Source organism: Cebus imitator, unplaced genomic scaffold (genome assembly GCF_001604975.1).
Source record: "Cebus imitator isolate Cc_AM_T3 unplaced genomic scaffold, Cebus_imitator-1.0 Scaffold474, whole genome shotgun sequence".
Taxonomy (NCBI): Eukaryota; Metazoa; Chordata; class Mammalia; order Primates; family Cebidae; genus Cebus; species Cebus imitator.
Genome location: NW_016107789.1, coordinates 1207003 through 1227907, shown reverse-complemented (window position 1 = coordinate 1227907; position 20905 = coordinate 1207003). Strand labels below are relative to the sequence as shown.

Below are 20905 nucleotides of genomic sequence, written 5' to 3'. Positions count from 1 at the left end.
TTACAGGCACGCGCCACCATGCCCAGCTAATTTTTTGTATTTTTAGTAGAGACGGGGTTTCACCGTGTTGACCAGGATGGTCTCGATCTCTTAACCTCATGATCCACCCACCTTGGCCTCCCAAAGTGCTGGGATTACAGGCTTGAGCCACCGCGCCCGGCCCCAAGTCCATTCTTAATTCAACAAATTGAATTGGCCAGGCACAGTGGCTCATGCCTGTAATCTCAGCACTTTGGGAGGCCAACACGGGTAGATCACCTGAGATCAGGAGTTCAAGACCAGCCTATTCAACACGGTGAAACCCCATCTCTACTAAAAATACAAAAATTATTCAAACGCAGTGGCAGGTGCCTGTAATCGCAGCTACTCGGCAGGTTGAGGTAGGAGAATCACTTGAACCCGGGAAGCAGAGGTTGCAGTGAGCCAAGATCTTACCACTGCACTCTAGCCTGGGTGATAAGAATGAAACTCCATCTCAAAAAAAGGGCTGCAAAGAATACAACAAACAGAAAAATAAACTCTACTCTCAAGGTGTTGGTTGCAGTGAGCCAAGATCTCAGCACTGCACTCTAGCCTGGGTGATAAGAATGAAACTCCATCTCAAAAAAAGGGCTGCAAAGAATATAACAAACAGAAAAATAAACTCTACCCTCAAGGTGTTTACAACTGTCATGATTAACTTACACATTCCTGTCATTAGGGGTGTGTGTGTGTGTGTGTGTGTGTGTGTGTGTGTGTGTCTATGTCTATGTGTGTATGTGTATTTCGGACTATTCTATAAATCTGTTTCCAATCTCGCATCATATTATTCTTTGCCATATCCAAGAACAATCTGTAAAACTATGTGCCTGATGTATTTTTTTAATTAATTCACATTAAGCATTAAATTATTTAAAAGTAAATTACATAAGTATCTTCCTTAGAATCATTGTAATCATTAATGTCCATAAAATCACGAGGTTTCATATTTCACAAAGTGTATATTAAAATAAAATACATCTCTTTTTAAAAGGGGAGAAAGGAGTGACAAGAGGAAGCTTTGTGATTGATTGTTACACCTACAGTTGGTGGGCATAAATGAATATCGGCAGATTAAAACTTAGACCCACAGTGTTCTAACTATCTCTGTATATGCACAGCTCTCAATACAGTTAGAGTTACAAAAATAAGACAGGATCCCTTCGTAAGAGAGCTTATTGTCTTTCTTACCCAAGATCAAACATGCTTGAAACATTTAAGTGACAAGCCTAAAAGTGCATTAAACTTGTTTTCTTCCATGTATTCATGGAACACAAAACCAGTCTTATAAAAGGTCAAAACAGCTTGCTTGCTCTAAACCCTAACCTTCACAGGCATATGCACACGTAAGAATTAAGGCATGAAAAACTTTCAAGATAAAAATAACTTTGTGACTGTTTTGCTTTTGGCTACTGTGTGAAAAGCCAAAAAGAAATTCAAATGTTCATATTGGAAACAAGCATATCATAATGTCATCAGTGTTGAAAGCCAAGTAGAAAATAAACTAATTTATTTTCTTGAGCTAACAGTTGGATCTAACCATTTTCAGGTCTCTGAAAACAGCTTCAAACATTATTTTTAAGATTTCAACGGGCCTTGACAAGAATTATCTGGCTCACAGCCTTCTAATAGCTTCTTGGAGAAAAAACAAACTTACGAGGCTAGGGGCCAACTACAAAGATTTTTGTAGCTGGGTTTCAACACAACCAAAAAAGGAATGAAGATTTTCACAGCACTTCCTTATAATTCAGAGGCCCAGGTTTTAAACCTAGAATATTAAAGTGCCATACTTCAGTTTCTGGGGCTTCAGTACAGAACATGATTCAGAAAAGTCAAACTTCTTCTAGTTAACACATATCAAGAGCTGCAATCAAGCAATCAAAAAATGCTTTTTGAGCATCTGCTCTGTGCCTACTCTTATGGAGAGGAAACCCACCCCCCATCACCATGCTTTTCCCTGAGACAAATATCTGTTAGAAAGGTAAGACCTACACATTTAACACAGTTAGAGAGCCCTACAATCTGTGTCATTTAGGTACTGAAGTTCAGGCTATTAACAGTAAGTATAAGTCTAGTTCAGAGAAGAAAGAAATTATTGCAGACAAGAATGGCCAAGACAATTTTCTCTTAAGTTTTCTGTCAAAAAAACTTGAATCTTCACCCAGTGCTTCAAGGATCAGGTTTCCAGTATATCATTTTGCCCTGATCATTTTGCATTTATTCCCAGCTCTTGCATGAGTAATTCTGTGCTTTGATACATACAAAGAAAAAGTAAAACATGTTGTAACAATGCAGGAAATGATAAAAATCCCAGCTAGGCATAGTAGCCCACTTCCGTAATCCGAGCACTTTCGGAGGTCAAGGCGGGAAGATCACTTGAAGTCAGGAGTTTAAGACCATCCTGGGCAGTAAAGTGAGACCCCATCTCTACAAAAACATTTTATTTTAAATTAGCCAGACATGGTGGTGCATACCTGTAGTCCCACCTACTGGGGAGGCTGACCTTGAGCTTAGTTGGAGGCTACAGTGAGCTATGATCATGCCACTGCACTCCAGCCTGGGCAGCAGTGTCTTTAAAAAAAAAAAAAAAAAACCCACACCATTTTCCATGTTCTTTATATTTTCCTCACTGTTTGTAAATTCCAGCATGTGCATATTGCAGACAGTAAGGTAATACTTGATAAATGAAAGAAGTCTGGGGTCAGCTCTTAGCTTTTCCCCCACTCAAATGGAGAAGTAATAGAGGATAGGTATACAGTCCAGTGGCTTCCAAGACACAATTTTGGTTTGAATATGTTTGAACCTGAAAAGTTTAACTCCAGAATTTATTTTCTTCACCACCGTACTATGTACTACCTGCAAAATTTTTATTGAACACTTATGTGCTAATCCCTAGAGTAAGCTTTTTAAGCCAGTTCTGTCATTTTTTTTTTCTTTCACAGAAACCTATTAAATAGATACGGAGATGTTTTGTACTGTTAAGTAATTTGCCAGAAACATATGTTGTTTTAAATGTAACATCTAAAAGTCATATCTAGAGAACTGAAAGACGCTAATATTTTTATAAAGTGCCTGACATGGAGTATAGCATTATTTCATCTAAGTTTCATGATAGCCACCCCCAATGTGGGTATTATCCTTGTCTTATAGCTACTTATCTGAAGCCTAGCAAGTCACTCGTCCAGAATCACAGTGCTAATAAGAGCCTGGCTGTGTTTTTGTCTCCTTTAGAGCATGCCATGTTCTGCACTAGGAAGCTCTCCACTGCTTCCTCACAGTTCAAGACTATAGGCACAGTTTTGCTGTCTGGCCTCCTCCACAGTTTGCTCTAGTTTAACATCCCAACTGAAGACATCTTTGTTCATTGACCATTTACACCTTTGACTTGTCTATGAAAAGAGTCAAACTCTACAAAATATTTGAAGAGACTTATGTAAGCCAAATATGAGTGACCATGGACCATGACATAGGCCTCAGGAGATGAGAACATGTACCCAAGGTGGTTGGGATACAGCTTAGTTTTGTACATTTTCAGAAGACATGAGACACCGGTCAAACACATCTAAAATGTACATTGGTTCATTCCAGAAAGGCAGGACAGCTGGAAACGGAGGCTTCCAGTTTCTGAGTAACAGTTTGCTTGAAGGAATTGTTGTTGTCTAAAAACTTAGGAATGCCTGGGGTAAGATGAGGGGTTGTGGAGACCAAGGGTTTATTATTAGGCAGATGAAGTCTCCAGGTAGCAGACTTTAGAGAGAATAGATTGTAAATGTTTTTTATCAGGCTTAAGAGTCTGTTCTATCAGTAATTCCAAAAGGGAAGAGGGTATAATGAGGTATGTCTGACCTGCTCCCCCTTTCCATCATGACCTGAACTAGTTTTTTGGGTTAGCTTTGGAATGCCCTTGCTGAGAGGAGGTCAAATTGTCAGGGAACTTAGAATTTTATTTTTGTTTAACAGACTACATTTTCTAGGCATTTCCTGAAACCATTCTCAACTTGTACCTGGGGTGTATCAGTCAGGACTAATTTGTTTGCAAGAAACATAAACACAACGCAACTGGCCCCAACAAAAAAGGGAAGGAATTGTCTCAAATCAGAAAAGTCCAAAAGTGGTAACTATAGGCATGTCTGGTCCCAATAACTCTAAAAGAATTGTCAGATATTTCTTCCCACCCTCTTCCCCGTTCACACCCCTGCTTCCTCTTTCTGTGGTAGGCTACACACTGTAGGCCTCATCTATGTGGCAGAACTTGGAAATGCCAGGCAAACACTATAGTTGAACAATTCTAGTAGAAAGAGAATGTCTCATCCCTAATTGTTTCAGCAGAAGTCTGGCTTAAATCATATCAGCTGACTCTTAGTTTGTAACCCACTTTACATTAGCTTTCAAATACAATTATATTTCAGATACATTTATTACTTAACTTTGGGGAAACATTCCTAGAAATGCATCATTGGACAATTTCATCATTATGCAAACATCATAGAGTGCACAGTACTTACACAAACCTAGATGGTATAGCCTATTACACACCTAGGCTATATAATAATACACTATCACTCCAACGCTACAAACCTGCACAGAATGTTACTACACTGAATACTATGGACACTTATAACACAGTGGTGTTTGTGTATCTAAACATAGAAAACATACAGTAAACATACTGTATTCTAATCTTACAGAACTACTGCTGTATATGCATATATGCGGTCTGACCAGAAAGTCATTATGCAGCACATGACTATACTCAAAGTTTAACCATCCGGCATATAAATATTTGAACAGAATGTCAGGGCAGTCACCTCACATTATTTCTGAAAAGAATAAATAGCTTTTCCATATGTAAATACCTGAAAAGATGGATAATTACATAATCAGAAGTTAGACTAATGTTTTCAAAAGATTATTCTTGAGTATAGTCATTTTTTTAAGTATCATTCTAAAATGATATTTTACTGACCTTGTATGGAGGAGAAAATGGAAACATCAACATAAAATGATTCACAATGATTATTGATATCAAGATGTATCCGGTTATATCCATCAAGGGGAAAAATACCTTTAAACAGGAAATTTTCCCAGAAGTCTCTGTTATCTTTTGGAAGGTATCTGCAGATCATTTGGAATTGGCTACCATCTGTAATCTAAGTCCCTAAAGGATTATAGATTATGCAGCAAGTTTAATTGCAGAATTTTGAAAAATAAGAGATTCTCCAAAATCTTTTTAAATTTTTAAGTAAAAATAAGCAAATAAAACTGTTTTTCACCTGCTCTCCTGATCAGAAAACTGCAGTATGTCAGACTTGATTTTAAAAGAAGTTATCCTTGTCAAAAAAAAAAAAAAAGAAACTTTAGCGTTTAGTGATTTATATAGTACCTTAAAAATATGTGCACCTTTAATGACAAATCAACTTAAAAGTTTAAAAGTTTAACCAAGAGATCTTCATTTTACAGATAGTTTTTAAAATGTCTTAGTAACCATTTTACATTTTAACATTGAACCTTTAAAAAGCCTAACGTAGATTCTGTATAAAACAGCAGTCATTGAGTTTGACTGATAGAGTATCTTTTGCTAAGCCATCCTTTATCCCTTTAGGATATTCCTGCTAAGCTAAAGCTGTAAGAAACAACACAAACAAAAGCTATTTCCTCTCTCCACCCACAAATGACTTTTTAAGCAGAATGTTGGCCTTCCCCCACAGGTCTTCCCACTGGTTGTCCTCCTCATCTTTCACAAGAGGATGTCAATCCTCCTCAGCTGAGACTTTTTTAAAGTATAGGGTTTTACAGTAAACTACATAGCTCCACCCTAGGCCTCCACAGGGAGTATAACTACATGCTGTTCAATAGCTTTCTAAAGCTTGGCCTGGAGACAGAATATTAATGGAGGATTGACTGGAAGATGTGATGCAAACATTCCTCCAGGTGCTTTAAAATCTATCCCCAATGAAAGGCCCTGCAACTGTTGCCTTGCAGAAAGAACTGTTCTTACTTGGCTGTGCTGTTGTGGGATCCCAGCAGCCTTTATTGAGGACCAGAATAAAAAACAGCCATGAAATTGCTTCCTGGAAAACAATGGTTCAGAAGAACACATTGGTGAAATTCCTTACTGGTATTAATACTGAAAAAAGTCAATGCCACTTCTGAACAATGATCCTGTTCCTTACAGGCAGTGCAAGTTGCACATCTAACCTTATATCCTTCTCTGAAGTGGCAGCTCTCAGGCAGAGCAAAAGTCCAGTCTACTTCTACCACACACTTTGTGTGCTAAGCTCACTAGACTAGGTTTGCTCTTATTTCCCTTTCACCTTACTCTCCTTACTTGTTCATTTATCTTACCTGTTTATAAGTCTCATTAAGTCCTTTATGGAACAAAGTAGATATAAAATGGATTGGGTTCTGTGTAAGCAAGAGTTACTGTATACGTAAAGAAATCTGCTGGGTTCATGAGAGATACTTTAATCTGAAATCAGAGTTTGAAAATATGCTTCAGGATGCTAATGAGGATCTAACCAGAGATCAGGCTTCACATAGAGAGTTTAGATTGAAGACTGTCTTCTTTTTATATAACATTTTATAAATGTAATGTTTTGAAAATAATAGGTACAGTTAAATGATAGAATTTGTTTTATATTATCCCTTTCTCATTTAATTAGAACAGAATTTCTTTACAAGTATATATCTATAATAAATTTAAATATCTAGTAATATCTAAGAAGTAACATTTTTGGAATTCTGTGTGCAATTGACTTGTCATTTATGACTTTCTTATCCCCATCCAGTATCTGAGGTAACTCACAATTAAAATACATATATGCATGTGTATTATCAGGCAAAGGTAAAAGAGATCAAAAGCTAAGGATAAAATACTTAATTGTACTCAGGCACCAAATTCAGCACTGAGTTTTCTGCCATCCAAAGCTAAGAGGGAAACAAAATAAGTTACAAAGCTTTCCATTTCTGATAAGAAAAAAAATAGTATATTTCCCATGGTCCTTATAAATGCATAATACATAAATAAATATATATTTCCTTATGTGTACCTGTATATAACATACTGTTATATGCATTAGGTATTATATAATATAATGCTTAACTCATCCTTATACTTGCCTAAAATAAAACCACAAATTCTAAAAATTAATCTTAGCTGGGCATGGTGGCTCCCACTTGTAGCTGTAACAACTAAGGATGGTGAAGTAGGAGAATTGAGCCCAGGTTATAGTGAACTATGATCACACCACTGCACTCCAGCCTGTGCAACAGAGAAAGACCCTGTCTCTTTAAAAAAAAAAAAAAAAAAAAAAAAAAAAACCTTTTTTAATTGGAGAGAGATCTTTTTGGACAATACTTTAGTACATTGTGTTTTGTCAGTTTTGTCCTGTTTTTATATATGTTAGAATTAGAATGGGTCCCAGTCAAAAGCTACTTGGAATATATAGGAAATATATGACATGTCATACTGACTTACAGTGTGTATATTTTTTACAGTACACTCCCGATCATGTAGTTGGACCTGGAGCAGACATTGACCCCACTCAAATAACCTTTCCTGGATGCATTTGTGTCAAAACTCCCTGCCTCCCTGGCACTTGCTCCTGTCTCCGCCATGGAGAGAACTATGATGATAATTCATGCCTTAGAAATATAGGATCTGGAGGAAAGTATGCCGAGCCTGTTTTTGAATGCAATGTCCTGTGCCGATGCAGTGACCACTGCAGAAACAGAGTGGTCCAGAAAGGCCTGCAGTTCCACTTCCAAGTATTCAAGACGCATAAAAAAGGCTGGGGACTTCGTACCTTGGAATTTATACCAAAAGGAAGGTTTGTCTGTGAATATGCTGGTGAGGTTTTAGGATTCTCTGAGGTTCAGAGAAGAATTCACTTACAAAGAAATTCCGACTCCAATTACATTATAGCCATCAGGGAACATGTTTATAATGAGCAGATAATAGAAACATTTGTCGACCCTACTTTTATAGGAAATATTGGAAGATTCCTTAATCATTCTTGTGAGCCAAACCTATTGATGATTCCTGTCCGAATTGACTCAATGGTACCTAAGTTGGCACTTTTTGCAGCCAAAGACATTGTGCCAGAAGAAGAACTCTCTTATGATTATTCAGGAAGATACCTTAATCTAACAGGCAGTGAAGACAAAGAAAGGCTAGATAATGGGAAACTAAGAAAACCTTGTTACTGTGGTGCCAAATCATGTACTGCTTTCCTGCCTTTTGACAGTTCTCTGTACTGCCCCTTAGAAAAGTCGAACATCAGTTGTGGAAATGAGAAGGAACCCAGCATGTGTGGCTCAGCCCCTTCTGTGTTCCCCTCCTGCAAGCGATTGACCCTTGAGGTGAGTCTATTCAGTGATAAGCAGCTTGCCCCTCCCTCTAGTGGAAGACAGTGGTTGGCTACCTTTGCCTCTGCCTAGTTACATAAGTTTAATTCAGGAATGTGGCAGAGACTACCAGTTGTCCATCAGTATCCTTTCTCCCTTTCTGTAATAGAATTCTCCATTTAACCTGAGTACATGACTACCCAGAATACTCTCTTTCCTAGTAAGATTTGTCTGAGTAACTGTTCTAGCTAAAGGGATATAAGCAAAACTGACAGGTTCTTAAATGGAGATATCCTGCCCATCACCTCCTTTTTCTTCCTGCTGGCTGGAACGTATACATGATGACTGGAACTGGAGCAGTCATCCTAAACCCCAGGATGATTCTGGGAAAGGAAGTTATTGCATAGAAAATCAACAAGGTTGAAAGGAGTCTAGGTGTCTGGTACTGTAAAAAACATCCTGCCAGTCATGATCTGACACCTTTGTACTTTCAGATGAAAAATAGTCTCTCCCTTGTATAAGCCACTGTTGCTGTAAGTTTTCTAGCACTCACATCAAACCTAATCATAATGATCCAAGAACACCCTCGTGGCTGCATGCCTAAACCCTGCTTTCCAACAAATTTTAACAGTAATAACGCTGATATTTGGATTTCTGTCTGGCTGACTCCTGCATCCTACTTACTTGTTGCTAAGCATGGATCAAGAAAAAGGCATTATTAACTGTCACCTGCTAAAACCCTAATAATTACCACCAGTAGTGAAAAATATAACCATGAAAATGACACATTGTAAATTTTTCATTATATATTTGGCTTTACTCCAAAGCTTGTGAAGTTATACTTCAAAACTTCAGACAGCCTCACTTCATGTATAAAAAACAGAAAAATAACCCTGTCAACACCACGGAAGGAGATGAGAGTTTTATAATCCCATTTAAACTTCTAGAGCAGCAACCATCTCTAACTACCTTCTTAAAGCAGGCATGTTACAAAAATATAGTTACTATGGAGGTTTATCAGACATTTTGAAAGCTAAAATAATTACTAGAGCCCCTATGATATTATTAAGTAATTTAATTTCTTCTCTAGTACATTTAAACCCTACCACTAGGAGGCCCTACAGTCTAAACATTATAGGAATCCATATTATATATAATACTATTCCTCTGTAATATAAGTACATAGTACACTTTAAATGAGTGAAAAGTACAGCGTGTGAATTATATCTCAATAAAGCTGTGTTGTTTTTAAGTATCTTGGGATTTACATGTTCATATAACATGTGGAATGGTTCCCTGCGAACAAACGGTACAAGAGTATACATAAAAGGTATACTCTAGAGACAAGGACACAAACAGCCTTCTCCAATCAGTGCCTCTGCCAGAAAGACAACTGAGTGAATATGGACCCATGGAAATTTTTTGTCCTCAGGCACTAGTTTATTATATAGCACTTAGTCCTAGAAACCACCAAGTCTTTTCTAATCTCAGCAGCAAGTTAACTGCATTTGTTTGCTTCATTGCCCATTCTTGAGAATGCTGACACTTCTTTTAAGAGAAAACATTTAAAAATATACATCCACTTGACTATTATTCCATGATACAATAACAAAATTTTTATAATTATAAATTATAAGATTCTAATTTTAAAAGATGGGGCCAGGCACAGTGGCTCACAACCTGTAATCCCAGCACTTTGTGAGGCTGAGGCAGGCAGATCACTTGAGATCAGGAGTTTGAGGCCAACCTGGCCAACATGGTGAAACCCCATCTCTAATAAAAATATAAAAATTAGCTAGATGTGGTGGCACATGCCTGTAGTCCCAGCTACTTGGGAGGGTGGGGCATGAGAATCACTGAAGCCCAAGAGGCAGAGATTGCAGTGAGCCAAGATTGCACCACTGTACTCCAGCCAGGGTGACAGAGCGAAACTCTGTCTCAAGAAAAAAAAAATAGTTGCAGTTTTTGCATTGTTGGAATTCGCTATTTGATATTGGAATACTTTCTTTAGTGAATGTGGTCATGTTATGTATCATTTTAATAGGCATTTCTTGCTTTGTGTTTTTTGGCTAATTCTTACTTGCTGTTTATGTTTATTTTAGACTATGAAAATGAGGTTAGACAAAAAGCAAATTCGAGCAATTTTCTTATTCGAGTTCAAAATGGGTCGTAAAGCAGCAGAGACAACTCGCAACATCAACAACGCATTTGGCCCAGGAACTGCTAATGAACGTACAGTGCAATGGTGGTTCAAGAAGTTTTGCAAAGGAGATGAGAGCCTTGAAGATGAGGAGCGTAGTGGCCGGCCATCAGAAGTTGACAACGACCACCTGAGAGCAATCATCGAAGCTGATCCTCTTACAACCACACGAGAAGTTGCTGAAGAACTCAACGTCAACCATTCTACAGTTGTTCGGCATTTGAAGCAAATTGGAAAGGTGAAAAAGCTCGATAAGTGGGTGCCTCATGAGCTGACCGAAAATCAAAAAAATCGTCGTTTTGAAGTGTCATCCTCTCTTATTCTGCGCAACAACAACGAACCATTTCTCGATCGGATTGTGACGTGCGATGAAAAGTGGATTTTATATGATAATCGGCGAAGATCAGCTCAGTGGCTGGATCAAGAAGAAGCTCCGAAGCACTTCCCAAAGCCAACCTTGCACCAAAAAAAGGTCATGATCACTATTTGGTGGTCTGCTGCCGGTCTGATTCACTACAGCTTTCTGAATCCTGGTGAAACCATTACATCTGAGAAGTATGCTCAGGAAATCGATGAGATGCACCAAAAACTGCAATGCCTGCCACTGGCGTTGGTCAACAGAAAGGGCCCAATTCTTCTCCACGACAATGCCCGACCGCATATCATACAACCCACACTTCAAAAGTTGAATGAATTGGGCTATGAAGTTTTGCCTCATCCGCCATATTCACCTGACCTCTTGCCAACCAACTACCACATCTTCAAGCATCTCAACAACTTTTTACAAGGAAAACGCTTCCACAACCAGCAGGATGCAGAAAATGCTTTCCAAGAGTTCATCAAATCCCGAAGCAGGGATTTTTACACTACAGGAATAAACCAACTTATTTCTCGTTGGCAAAAATGTGTTGATTGTAATGGTTCCTATTTTGATTAATAAAAATGTGTTTGAGCCTAGTTATAATGATTTAAAATTCACGGTCCAAAACTGCAGTTAGTTTTGCACCAACCCAGTATCTTCATAGAATTAAAACATAAATTAAAATTGCATTTGAAGTAGTTCCATGGACTTCATTAAGAATATAGAAATGTGGCCTGGCATGGTGGCCTACAACTGTAATCCCAGCACTTTGGGAGGCCAAAGCAGGCAGATCATTTGAGTCCAATAGTTTAGAACCAGTCTGGGCAACTTAATAAGACCCTGACTCTAATAAAATATTTTAAAAATAAATAAATACCTTGCAAAACGTTTTGGCTCAAAATAAGAAAGATCACACTTGAAGCACCAAGTTTTTCTTTAAACATTTTTTTCTTAATTTTCAAATCACTAGTCACAAAATATCAGTGGCTGTTAGATTTTGTTCTTAGCCAAATGGAAAATTTTGTCCTAATTAAAATGTGGTTAACTCTCCAGTATGTCACCATTGAACAAATTACTTAACCTCTCCAAGTCAAAGTTTCCTTAGTTGGGAAGATTGAGTTAACACATGCAAAGGGGTTAGAACAATGCTTCAGTACATAGAAAGTATTCAGTAAATGTAAATTATTAGTCTTGAGAACTGTATGTAGCATGTGACCTAAAGCTCTCCCTTCTATTCAGGTGTATATAGGATATATATAGACATTAAGATATAATGTCCTTCAATGGCAGACTTAAAGGAGAAAAAAGTCACAAAGAAGTGACCAGAAGGGTTAGAGCTGAGCAAGAGAGGTTCCTGCCCTGAGCCCTGCATTTTAGAGTGCATAGGGTTACACATATACACACACACATGAGTTAAAGAAGACATGGATACCGACTGGGTGCAGTGGCTCATGCCTGTAATCCCAGCACTTTGGGAGGCCGAGGCAGGTGGATCACAAGGTCAGGAGTTCAAGACTAGCCTGACCAAGATGGTGAAACCCCATCTCTACTGAAAATACAAAAATTAGCAGGGTGTGGTGGCGGGCTATAATCCCAGCTACTGCGAGGCTGAGGCAGGAGTCTCTGGAACCCAGGTGGCAGAGATTGCAGTGAGCTGAGACTGTGCCACTGCACTCCAGCCTGGGTGGCAGAGTGAAACACAGTCTCAAAAAAAAAAAAAAAAAAAAAAGAAACAAAAACAAAAAAAAAAAAAAAAAAAAAAAAAAAAGACATGGATACCATAACCAGACAAAGACATTACTAGGAAAGAAAACTAATACCAATATCTCTTTTTAATATAGAGAGCAAATAAAAAGTACTAGCAAATGAAATCCAGCAACATATAAAAAGAATTTTATATACCATGGCCAAGTAGCATTTATCCCAGGAAAACAAGTTTGGTTTAACATATGAAAATCAGTAAATGCAGTATTCTAATGGCATAATCACAAAAAAAATAAGTACCTAATCACTTCCATAGACAGAAAAAGCATTTGACAAAATCCAATAGCATTTCATGATAAAAGCAGTGAACAGACAAGAAATAAAGAGGAACTTCTTCAACCTGAGAAAGGATATCTATGAAAACCCACAGCTAACATCATACATAATGATGAAAGACTGAAAGCTCTTATCCTAAGATATGGAACAAGAAAGTGATCTCCAAGCTCACCACTTCTATTCAGCATAGTACTGGAGGTTCTAGCCAGGACAATTAGGCAGGTAAGAACTTAAAACTCGGAGCTGGGCACAGTGGCTCATGTCTGTATTTCCAGCACTTTGGGAGGCCGAGGCAGATAGATTACCTGAGGTCAGGAGCTGAAGACCAGCCTGGCCAATATGGCAAAACCCTGTCTCTACTAATAAACTACAAAAATTATCTGGGCATAGTAGCACACACCTGTAATACCAGCTACTCGTGAGGCTGAGGCAGGAGAATCACTTGAACCTGGGAGGCAGAGGTTACAGTGAGCCGAGATCACGCCACTGCACTCCAGTCCAGGCAACGGAGCAAGACTCCATCTCAAAACAAAAAAACCTTAAAAAGAAGAAGACAAATGACCCAATTTAAACATGGGCAAAAGATCTGAATTTAAATCTCAGCAAAAATCAACATGAATATGAAGATGTGCTCAACATCATTTGTCATCAAGGAATTGCAATTTAAAACAATAAGTTATCCTTTAGCATCCACTAGGATGGTAGAAAACTAAAACACTAAAAATGCCAAAAGATGTTAAGGCTGTGGAGAAACAGGAATTCTCCATTGCTCATTGAAATGTGACATGGTACAGCCTCTTTGGAAGACAGTTTGGTGGGCTCTTAAAGAGCTAGGCATAGCCTTAGAATTGATTCAGCAATCATGTTCCTGTTACTGAAATGACAGGGGTTCAGTACTGCTGCTCACCACACAGAATGTCAATCACTGAGACAGTGAATGTTTCCAGGGAAGACGTATTTAATTATGTGCTGCAGCCAAGGAGAACGGGAGATAAAGTCTCAAATTTGTCTCTCTGACCAACTACAATTAGAAAGGCTCATATATAATGAGGGAAGGAATTAAGGAGGAGTAAAGAAGCAATTATGAATGAGTGGGTCTGGCATCTTGTTTGGATATGGTGATCTGGTGAGTTGCAGTCCTTTGCCTGAGGCTCTGTTTCCTGAGGAAGGAACTCAGATGAGACAAATGTAAATTTCAAGTTTTAAGACCTGAAGGATCAATTTTCGTGCTTATTCAGAAACTTAAATATTTCTATGGGACAGCTGGAACGGTTTCACTCCTGGTTATTTACTGAACTGACTTGAAAACTTGTACTCATAAAAACACCACACATATGTTCATAACACTGTTATAATTGCTTAAAACTTGAAGCAACACACATTTCTTCAATAAGTGAATGGGTAAACAAACTGGTACATCAATATGGTGGAATATTATTCAACAATAAAGAAATGAACTATCAAGCCACAGAAAGTCCTGTATGAACCTTAAATGCATACTGCTAAGTGAGGGAAGCCATTCTGAAGGGACTGCATACTATATGAGTCCAACTATATGACACTCTGGAAAAGACAAAACGGTAGAGAATAGAAATATCAGTGGTTGCCAGAGTCTGAGGGGAGGAGGTGAAGCACAGGAGATTTTTAGGGCAATGAAGCAATTCTGTATGATACTGTAATGGTGTATACATGACATTATGTATTTGTGAAAACATAGAACATTACTGCACAAAGGGACAAAATTTTATGTAATCAATTTTAATCATTTAGGTAGTCAGGGAATCATAGGAATGCAGACTGTGACAAGAGAACCTAACTATATTACAAATGTAGGAAACAAACTCAAGAGTAGGGGAGAAAGGTACCGATCTAAATAACTTTGGAAATTACCGGAGTTTGTAAGACTAAAGGCAAAAGGAACTGCATGTAAGCCGTTCCTAGTTGATACAAGTTGCTTCCCATGGGGATTGTAGGGAAGTTTAAACATTCCCTCTGGAGGCTTGATAACTAAGTCTGCTGAAGTGAACTGACAATAAACAAATTAATAAGAGAAAGACCATTTAAATTACATCCATGCACATGAAAGTCTCACAGAATATGAGACTCAAAGGAGGGGGCAAATGGTTAAAGGTTGTACAGCATAAAATGAATAGGGGCTTGAAGGGGAAGTGATGACAAGTTATGGGAGGAAAAGAGGAGGAACTGCATGGTGAACAAATATTGTCTTATGTAAATAAAGTCTCTCAGGTAATAAAATTTGTCTAGGAGTTGTTTATTGCTGCTGATAAATCTTTCCTGGTTGTTTGATGAAATTCTGAGAAAGGAGGCTCAAAACCCTTGTATTCCTTTTGGAAGAACTTCCCTCAGTCAGAGAAGGGAACATCAGGAGAGCCCCTCCCTGCACTTAGAGGAGCAGGGTGAGAAACAAGGGAAAGCCAGACAGGCCTGGATTCTCGAGCAGCTTCTAAGTTCTTTCAGTTTCCTTTCATTCAAAGTTCTTAGCATGCCAAAGGACCATACACTGGGGTATCATTTTCTGAGCCTTAACAGGGTACAATTCTGATATTAATGATTCTGCTGTTGCCTTACATGTATACTGAAATTAAACAAATTGATGGCAGATGGTGGGAGCCAGGTTTCTCACTGTTGGATTGGGAATTTACATTTAAGCAAAGAAAGGATGATCCATGTGGTAATGGATCAGTTGGAGACATCAGCATGAACTCATATTTAGCTTAAATATAGATACAGAAGGTTACATATAGAAATATTTCCCAATCAGTGTCTACATTACAGTTAGTATGCACATAATGTATTTCCTTTCTTGATCAGCTGAGAGGGCCTAGAAGCAATGATGCTCCAGTAGCAAGGAGCCCACTTAGCACCCAGATCTTGATTTCTATGTCATTCTCCAACAATAAAAAACCAGGGCTCTTGGGAGAAATGGCTAATTCTGCTACTAGAGAGGGAAATCAACAAGCTGAGACTGGAGCATCTTGTAGTGCCAGAAAATAAGGAAATCCTAAAAACAAACAAACATTGATGGGGCTGTCAAAGGAATATAGAAACCAACAGAAAGATCTCCTAGTGACCAAATCTGGAATAATTTGAGCAAGAAAATAAAGTAGTACCAGATTATAATCCAAAGTATAAAATATCTGTGAGTCTATACCGATATAAATAAATAATTGAATCAATAAATAAATTGGGAAAAGACAAATCTAACTGCCCACGAGAATTCTAAATAACTTATGTAGCTACTGTGCCCACAAAAAAGAGGGGAACATAAATTCCTACTCCTTTAGCGTAGGCTATACATAGTGACTTCCTCCCAAAGAGTGAAGAATGGAAAGTTGAGGGTGGGGGAAGGGGAGGAGAGCAGAGTAACTTTATTCTGGGGAAACTTGGTAAATTACCTCAGCTAGGTGATCAAGGTCAATATGAACAATGATAAATCATATTAGTAGTATATGTGATTGACAGGATGTGATAAAGATGGTACATTAACTCTGTGGCCTTTCTCCCCAAAACTCATAACCAAAGAGTAATCATGAGGAAAACAATCAGATAAATTCAAATACAGGGTCATCCTACAAAATACTTGATCATTATTCCTGAAGACTGTCAAGGTCATCAAAAACAAGAAAAGCCTAAGAAACTGTCACAACCAAGAGGAGTCAAAGAAGACATGACAAGTAAATGTAATGTGGTGTCCTGGATGAGATTCTAGAACGAAAACAGGTAAAACGAAAAATCTGAATCTACCATGGAATTTAGTTAATTATCTATCAATATTGGTTCTTAATTGTAACAAATGAATCATAATGTAATGATATGTATAATATATATATGTAATATACATTAATGATATGTAAAATGTGTCAATACATAATAATATCTAATGATATGTAAAATAATGTAATATAAACATACCATAACTAAGGTTAGGGAAAACTGGCTGTGAGATATATGGGACGTTTCTGTATTATCTTCTCAATTTTATGTAAATCTAAAACTGTTCCACAAAAGTCTACTATAAAAGAAAATGTGCCAATGCCAGACATGGTAGTGCATGCCTGCATGCCTGCAGTCCCAGCTACTCAAGATGCTAAGGTAGGAGGATCCCTTGAGCCCAGAAGCTCAAGGCTGCGGTGAGCTATGATCCTACCATTGCACTTCAGCCTGAGTGAAAGAGGGAGATCTGCCTCAAAAAAAAAAGAAAAAAGACAATTACAAGTGTGTTGACAAGGACATGGAGATAGTGGAAGCCTCATATATTGCTGGTTGGTTGCAAAATTGTGCAACTACTTTGTAAAGAAGTTTGGCAGTTTCTCAAAGTCAACATACAATTACCACATGTCCCAGTAACTCCACTCCTAGGTATAGATCCAATAGAATTGAAAACGTGCGCTCAAACAGTATATACACATCCAGCCTGGATGACACAGCAAAATGATGTCAAAAAAAATGCTCTAATGTTCATATAGCATTATTCATAACAACAAAAAGTGGACAGAACCCAAATATTTGTTAGCCAATGAATGAATAAACAAAATGTAGTATCCCTACAGTGAAATATTATTTGGCCATAAAAATATGCACAAATATTCATATAACATTATAACAGAAAAAAAAGTAGACACAGCCCAAATATCCATTAGCTGATTGATGAATAAACAAAACGTAGTATCCATGCAGTGGAATACTGTTTAGTCAAAATATTATTTGGCCTTTCCATAAAAAGGAATAAAATACCAAAAAAAAAAAAAAATGCCCTGATATGGACGACCCTTGAAAACATTATGTTAGAAGCCAGACACAAAAGATCACATTTCTGGTATTCTGTTTTACATTAACTAGCTGGAATAGGCAATTCCATAAAGTAGATTAGTGGTTGCTAAAGCCAAGAGCAGAAAGGAGTATAGGAAATCACTGCTAATTACTAATAGCTAGGTGGTTTCTTTTGGGGGTGATATAACATTCTAGAATTAGTGGTGATGGTCGCACAACTTTTGATTACACTAAAAAACACTTTAATTAGGTGGATTTTATGGTATGTGAATTATATCTCCATAAAGATAAGAAAAAGAAGAAAAGGAAGGACGAGGTGGGAAAAATGAGGAGGCCAACAACATGATACCTCTGGCTTGGAAACTGGTAACTTGTAACTCGGAAGACTTGTTTCTGGAAGAACTCTTTAGGCCCCAGGAAAATGCTTCTCCACTTGCTTTCTGTCCTCAAACATGACTGTGCCTAATGTTCTGAGCCTTCGTGGGCTGGGCCATTACCACCATCAGAGTGACACTACCTTGGAGTGCAGGGAGAATTTGGACAGAAATGCTTAGATAACAAAAAAGACACATTAACTTGTCAGCTGTTCTTCTCAGCATAAATGTAACAGATTCATGAATAACAATGTATAGTTTTTAGTTCCTATTACCATTACTTAGAATTCCAATTCCTATTACTTTTAAATCTGTGTATGTGTAAGTCTAGACATTTGATACTCATTCTTCATATTACTGTATAGATTTAACAGACGATGAAAATGACAGCATAAAGACTTTTTGTTTTCTGCAATAATAATTTACCAAATGTTCACACATGATACATAAATTTCATAGTTTGTTTTCAACTCTGTCTCAGCAGAGTGAAGCTTTCTCAAATTGAAATTAATTTTTTAAAAAACCATCAAAGAACTACACTTACTGAAGAAGGATAGTCTTATTTGGTATCATTGTTAATAGAACACCAACTATGTGAAAAAAGAATTTTTTTAATGTAGACCCAAAAGTGACTGAGGCAGGTCTCAATCAATGAGAGGTTTATTTTGCCAAGGTTGAGGATGTACCAAGGAAAACCATAAATCACAAGAGCATCTGTGACCTATGATTTTTCCAAAGGGGATTTTGTGAACTTGGATATTGAAAGGGGAAAACATAGCAGGAGAGAGGACAAAAAGAGATGGGAGTGAGGGTGGGCAGTGAGGCAGGTGATTACATTCTTGTGAGACTCTGATTAGCTTCACTAAATCTACATTTTACATGTGAAAAGTGGGAGTGGGAGCAGTCAATTATGCATTGTCTTGTGTCAGTAAATCTACATTTTTACATCAGATGAAGTAAACATGAAAAGAGGGAGCAGAGGAAATGAGGCTATGACACGGGGTTGTGAAATTACAGTTAACTGTTTGTGCTCAAAAGGAATACAGTATTGGTGATTCCCAAGTTAACTTCCCAAGCTCATCTTTCCCTTTGGCATAGTGAGTTTGGGGGTTCTGTGATTCTACTTTTCTTTTACACTTCCCCCCTGTATTATTCCATTTTCATGCTCCTGATAAAGACATACCTAAGACTGGGAAATTTATAAAGGAAAAGAGGTTTAATGGACTCAGAGTTCCACTTGGCTGGGAAGGTCTCACAATCATGTTGAAAGGTGAAAGGCACATCTTACACAGCAGCAGACAAGAGAGACTTTGTGCAGGGAAACTCCCCCTTCTAAAACCATCAGATCTCTTTATATACCATCACAAGATTAGCATGGGAAAGACCCATCCCCATGATTCAATTACCTCCCACCAGGTCCCTCCCATGACACATGGAAATGGTGGGAGCTACAACTCAAGATGAAATTTCTGTGGGGACACAGCCAAACCACATCACCCCTGCTCTTCAAAATCTTATTAAAGAAAATACTGTAGAAGAAAATGAGACTCTGCCCATGGGTTTGGTCTGATCCTTCATCAGTAGGATGATTTATTCCTAGAAGGTTAATTTCCACATGGCTAGGAAGGCTCATTCCTAAGACGTCATGAAGTCTCATATCCCAAAGAGAAAGATAGGGGAGAAAGAAAGAAAGAAAGAAAAAAAAAGGACAAAAAAAAAAAGAAAGATAGAAAAGAAAGAAATAAAGAGAAAAGGGACCATGGACAAATTACAGCAACAAAGGGAAAGCAATCCTGGAAAACCAATTCAGGCTATACTACTGAAAGTCCATACATCAGAGGCAGGCATGAAGGTGGCATATATGTATGTATATAGATACACACATACACACACACACATGTATACACAGAGGTTGTTGTTATTTCTCCTGAATTTTAAGTTGTCTAAGTTCAGTTTGAAAGGCTTTAAGGAAAGCACAGTTTTAGTTTCTAGTAATTCCAAGTCAGAAAAATGGGATAAAAAAATTGAAAATATTAGTATGGAGACAGGTAGTCAGGAAAGAACTCAGAATCCAGTCCAAATAAGCTGTAGACAAATAATGAAAACTGAAAAAAATGAATAAAGCTAGAACTTAATGGGTATACTATAGTGATCTCAGCTCACTGCAACCTCCGCCTCCTGGGTTCAAGTGATTCTCCTGCCTCAGCCTCCCAAGTAGCTGGGATTACAGGCATGCACCACCACACCTAGCTAATTGTTGTATTTTTAGTAGAGATGGGATTTCACCATGTTGGCCAGGCTGGTCTTGAACTCCTGACCTCAGATGATCCTCCCACATCGCCCTCCCAAAGTGCTGGGATTACAGGCATGAGCCACTGTTCCCAGCCATCTTTTGCAACACGTTTCTCTCTCAGTCGTTTATTTTTACTAAAGACAAATCACAGAAGGACCGATTTATTTGCAAAAAGTTTTAGTCTCGTTACAGTTGACCTGATTAGTTGCATAAAGGACAGCAAGAATAATTATTGGTAAACAGGCTTTCTAATATTGGCTTTCCTGGAACTTTTTCATAAGGAATCTCAGGTTAGACTTTTAAAGGCTTCTTAAGCACAGCCAAGGATTTATCTATGCCTGCAGATACCTGTCTCAATTCCTCTCTTCTTGAGGTCCTACAATAACATGAGATTCCTGGGCCTGTCAGAAAATGACATTCTCTACTTACCACAGGTCAATAACCCTGTAAAGGAATTTCATAAACAATGTACAAGGCCAGTT

General features: G+C 37.9%; 1 protein-coding gene across 2 annotated transcripts in view; it reads left to right on the top strand.

The window, feature by feature from the left end:
- Positions 1–11521, top strand: part of LOC108292037 (histone-lysine N-methyltransferase SETMAR) — a 14652-nt gene extending 3131 nt beyond the window's left edge. Inside the window, exons 2-3 of one of the 2 annotated variants that reach the window (XM_017512643.2) lie at positions 7516–8379; positions 10467–11521. In XM_017512643.2, the coding sequence (XP_017368132.1) occupies positions 7516–8379; positions 10467–11501 (1899 nt within the window). In that variant the 3' untranslated portion in view covers positions 11502–11521. The remainder of the gene's footprint in view (positions 1–7515; positions 8380–10466) is intronic. The other variant, XM_017512644.2, reaches the window with a different exon arrangement.
- The last annotated feature ends 9384 nt before the right edge of the window (positions 11522–20905 follow it).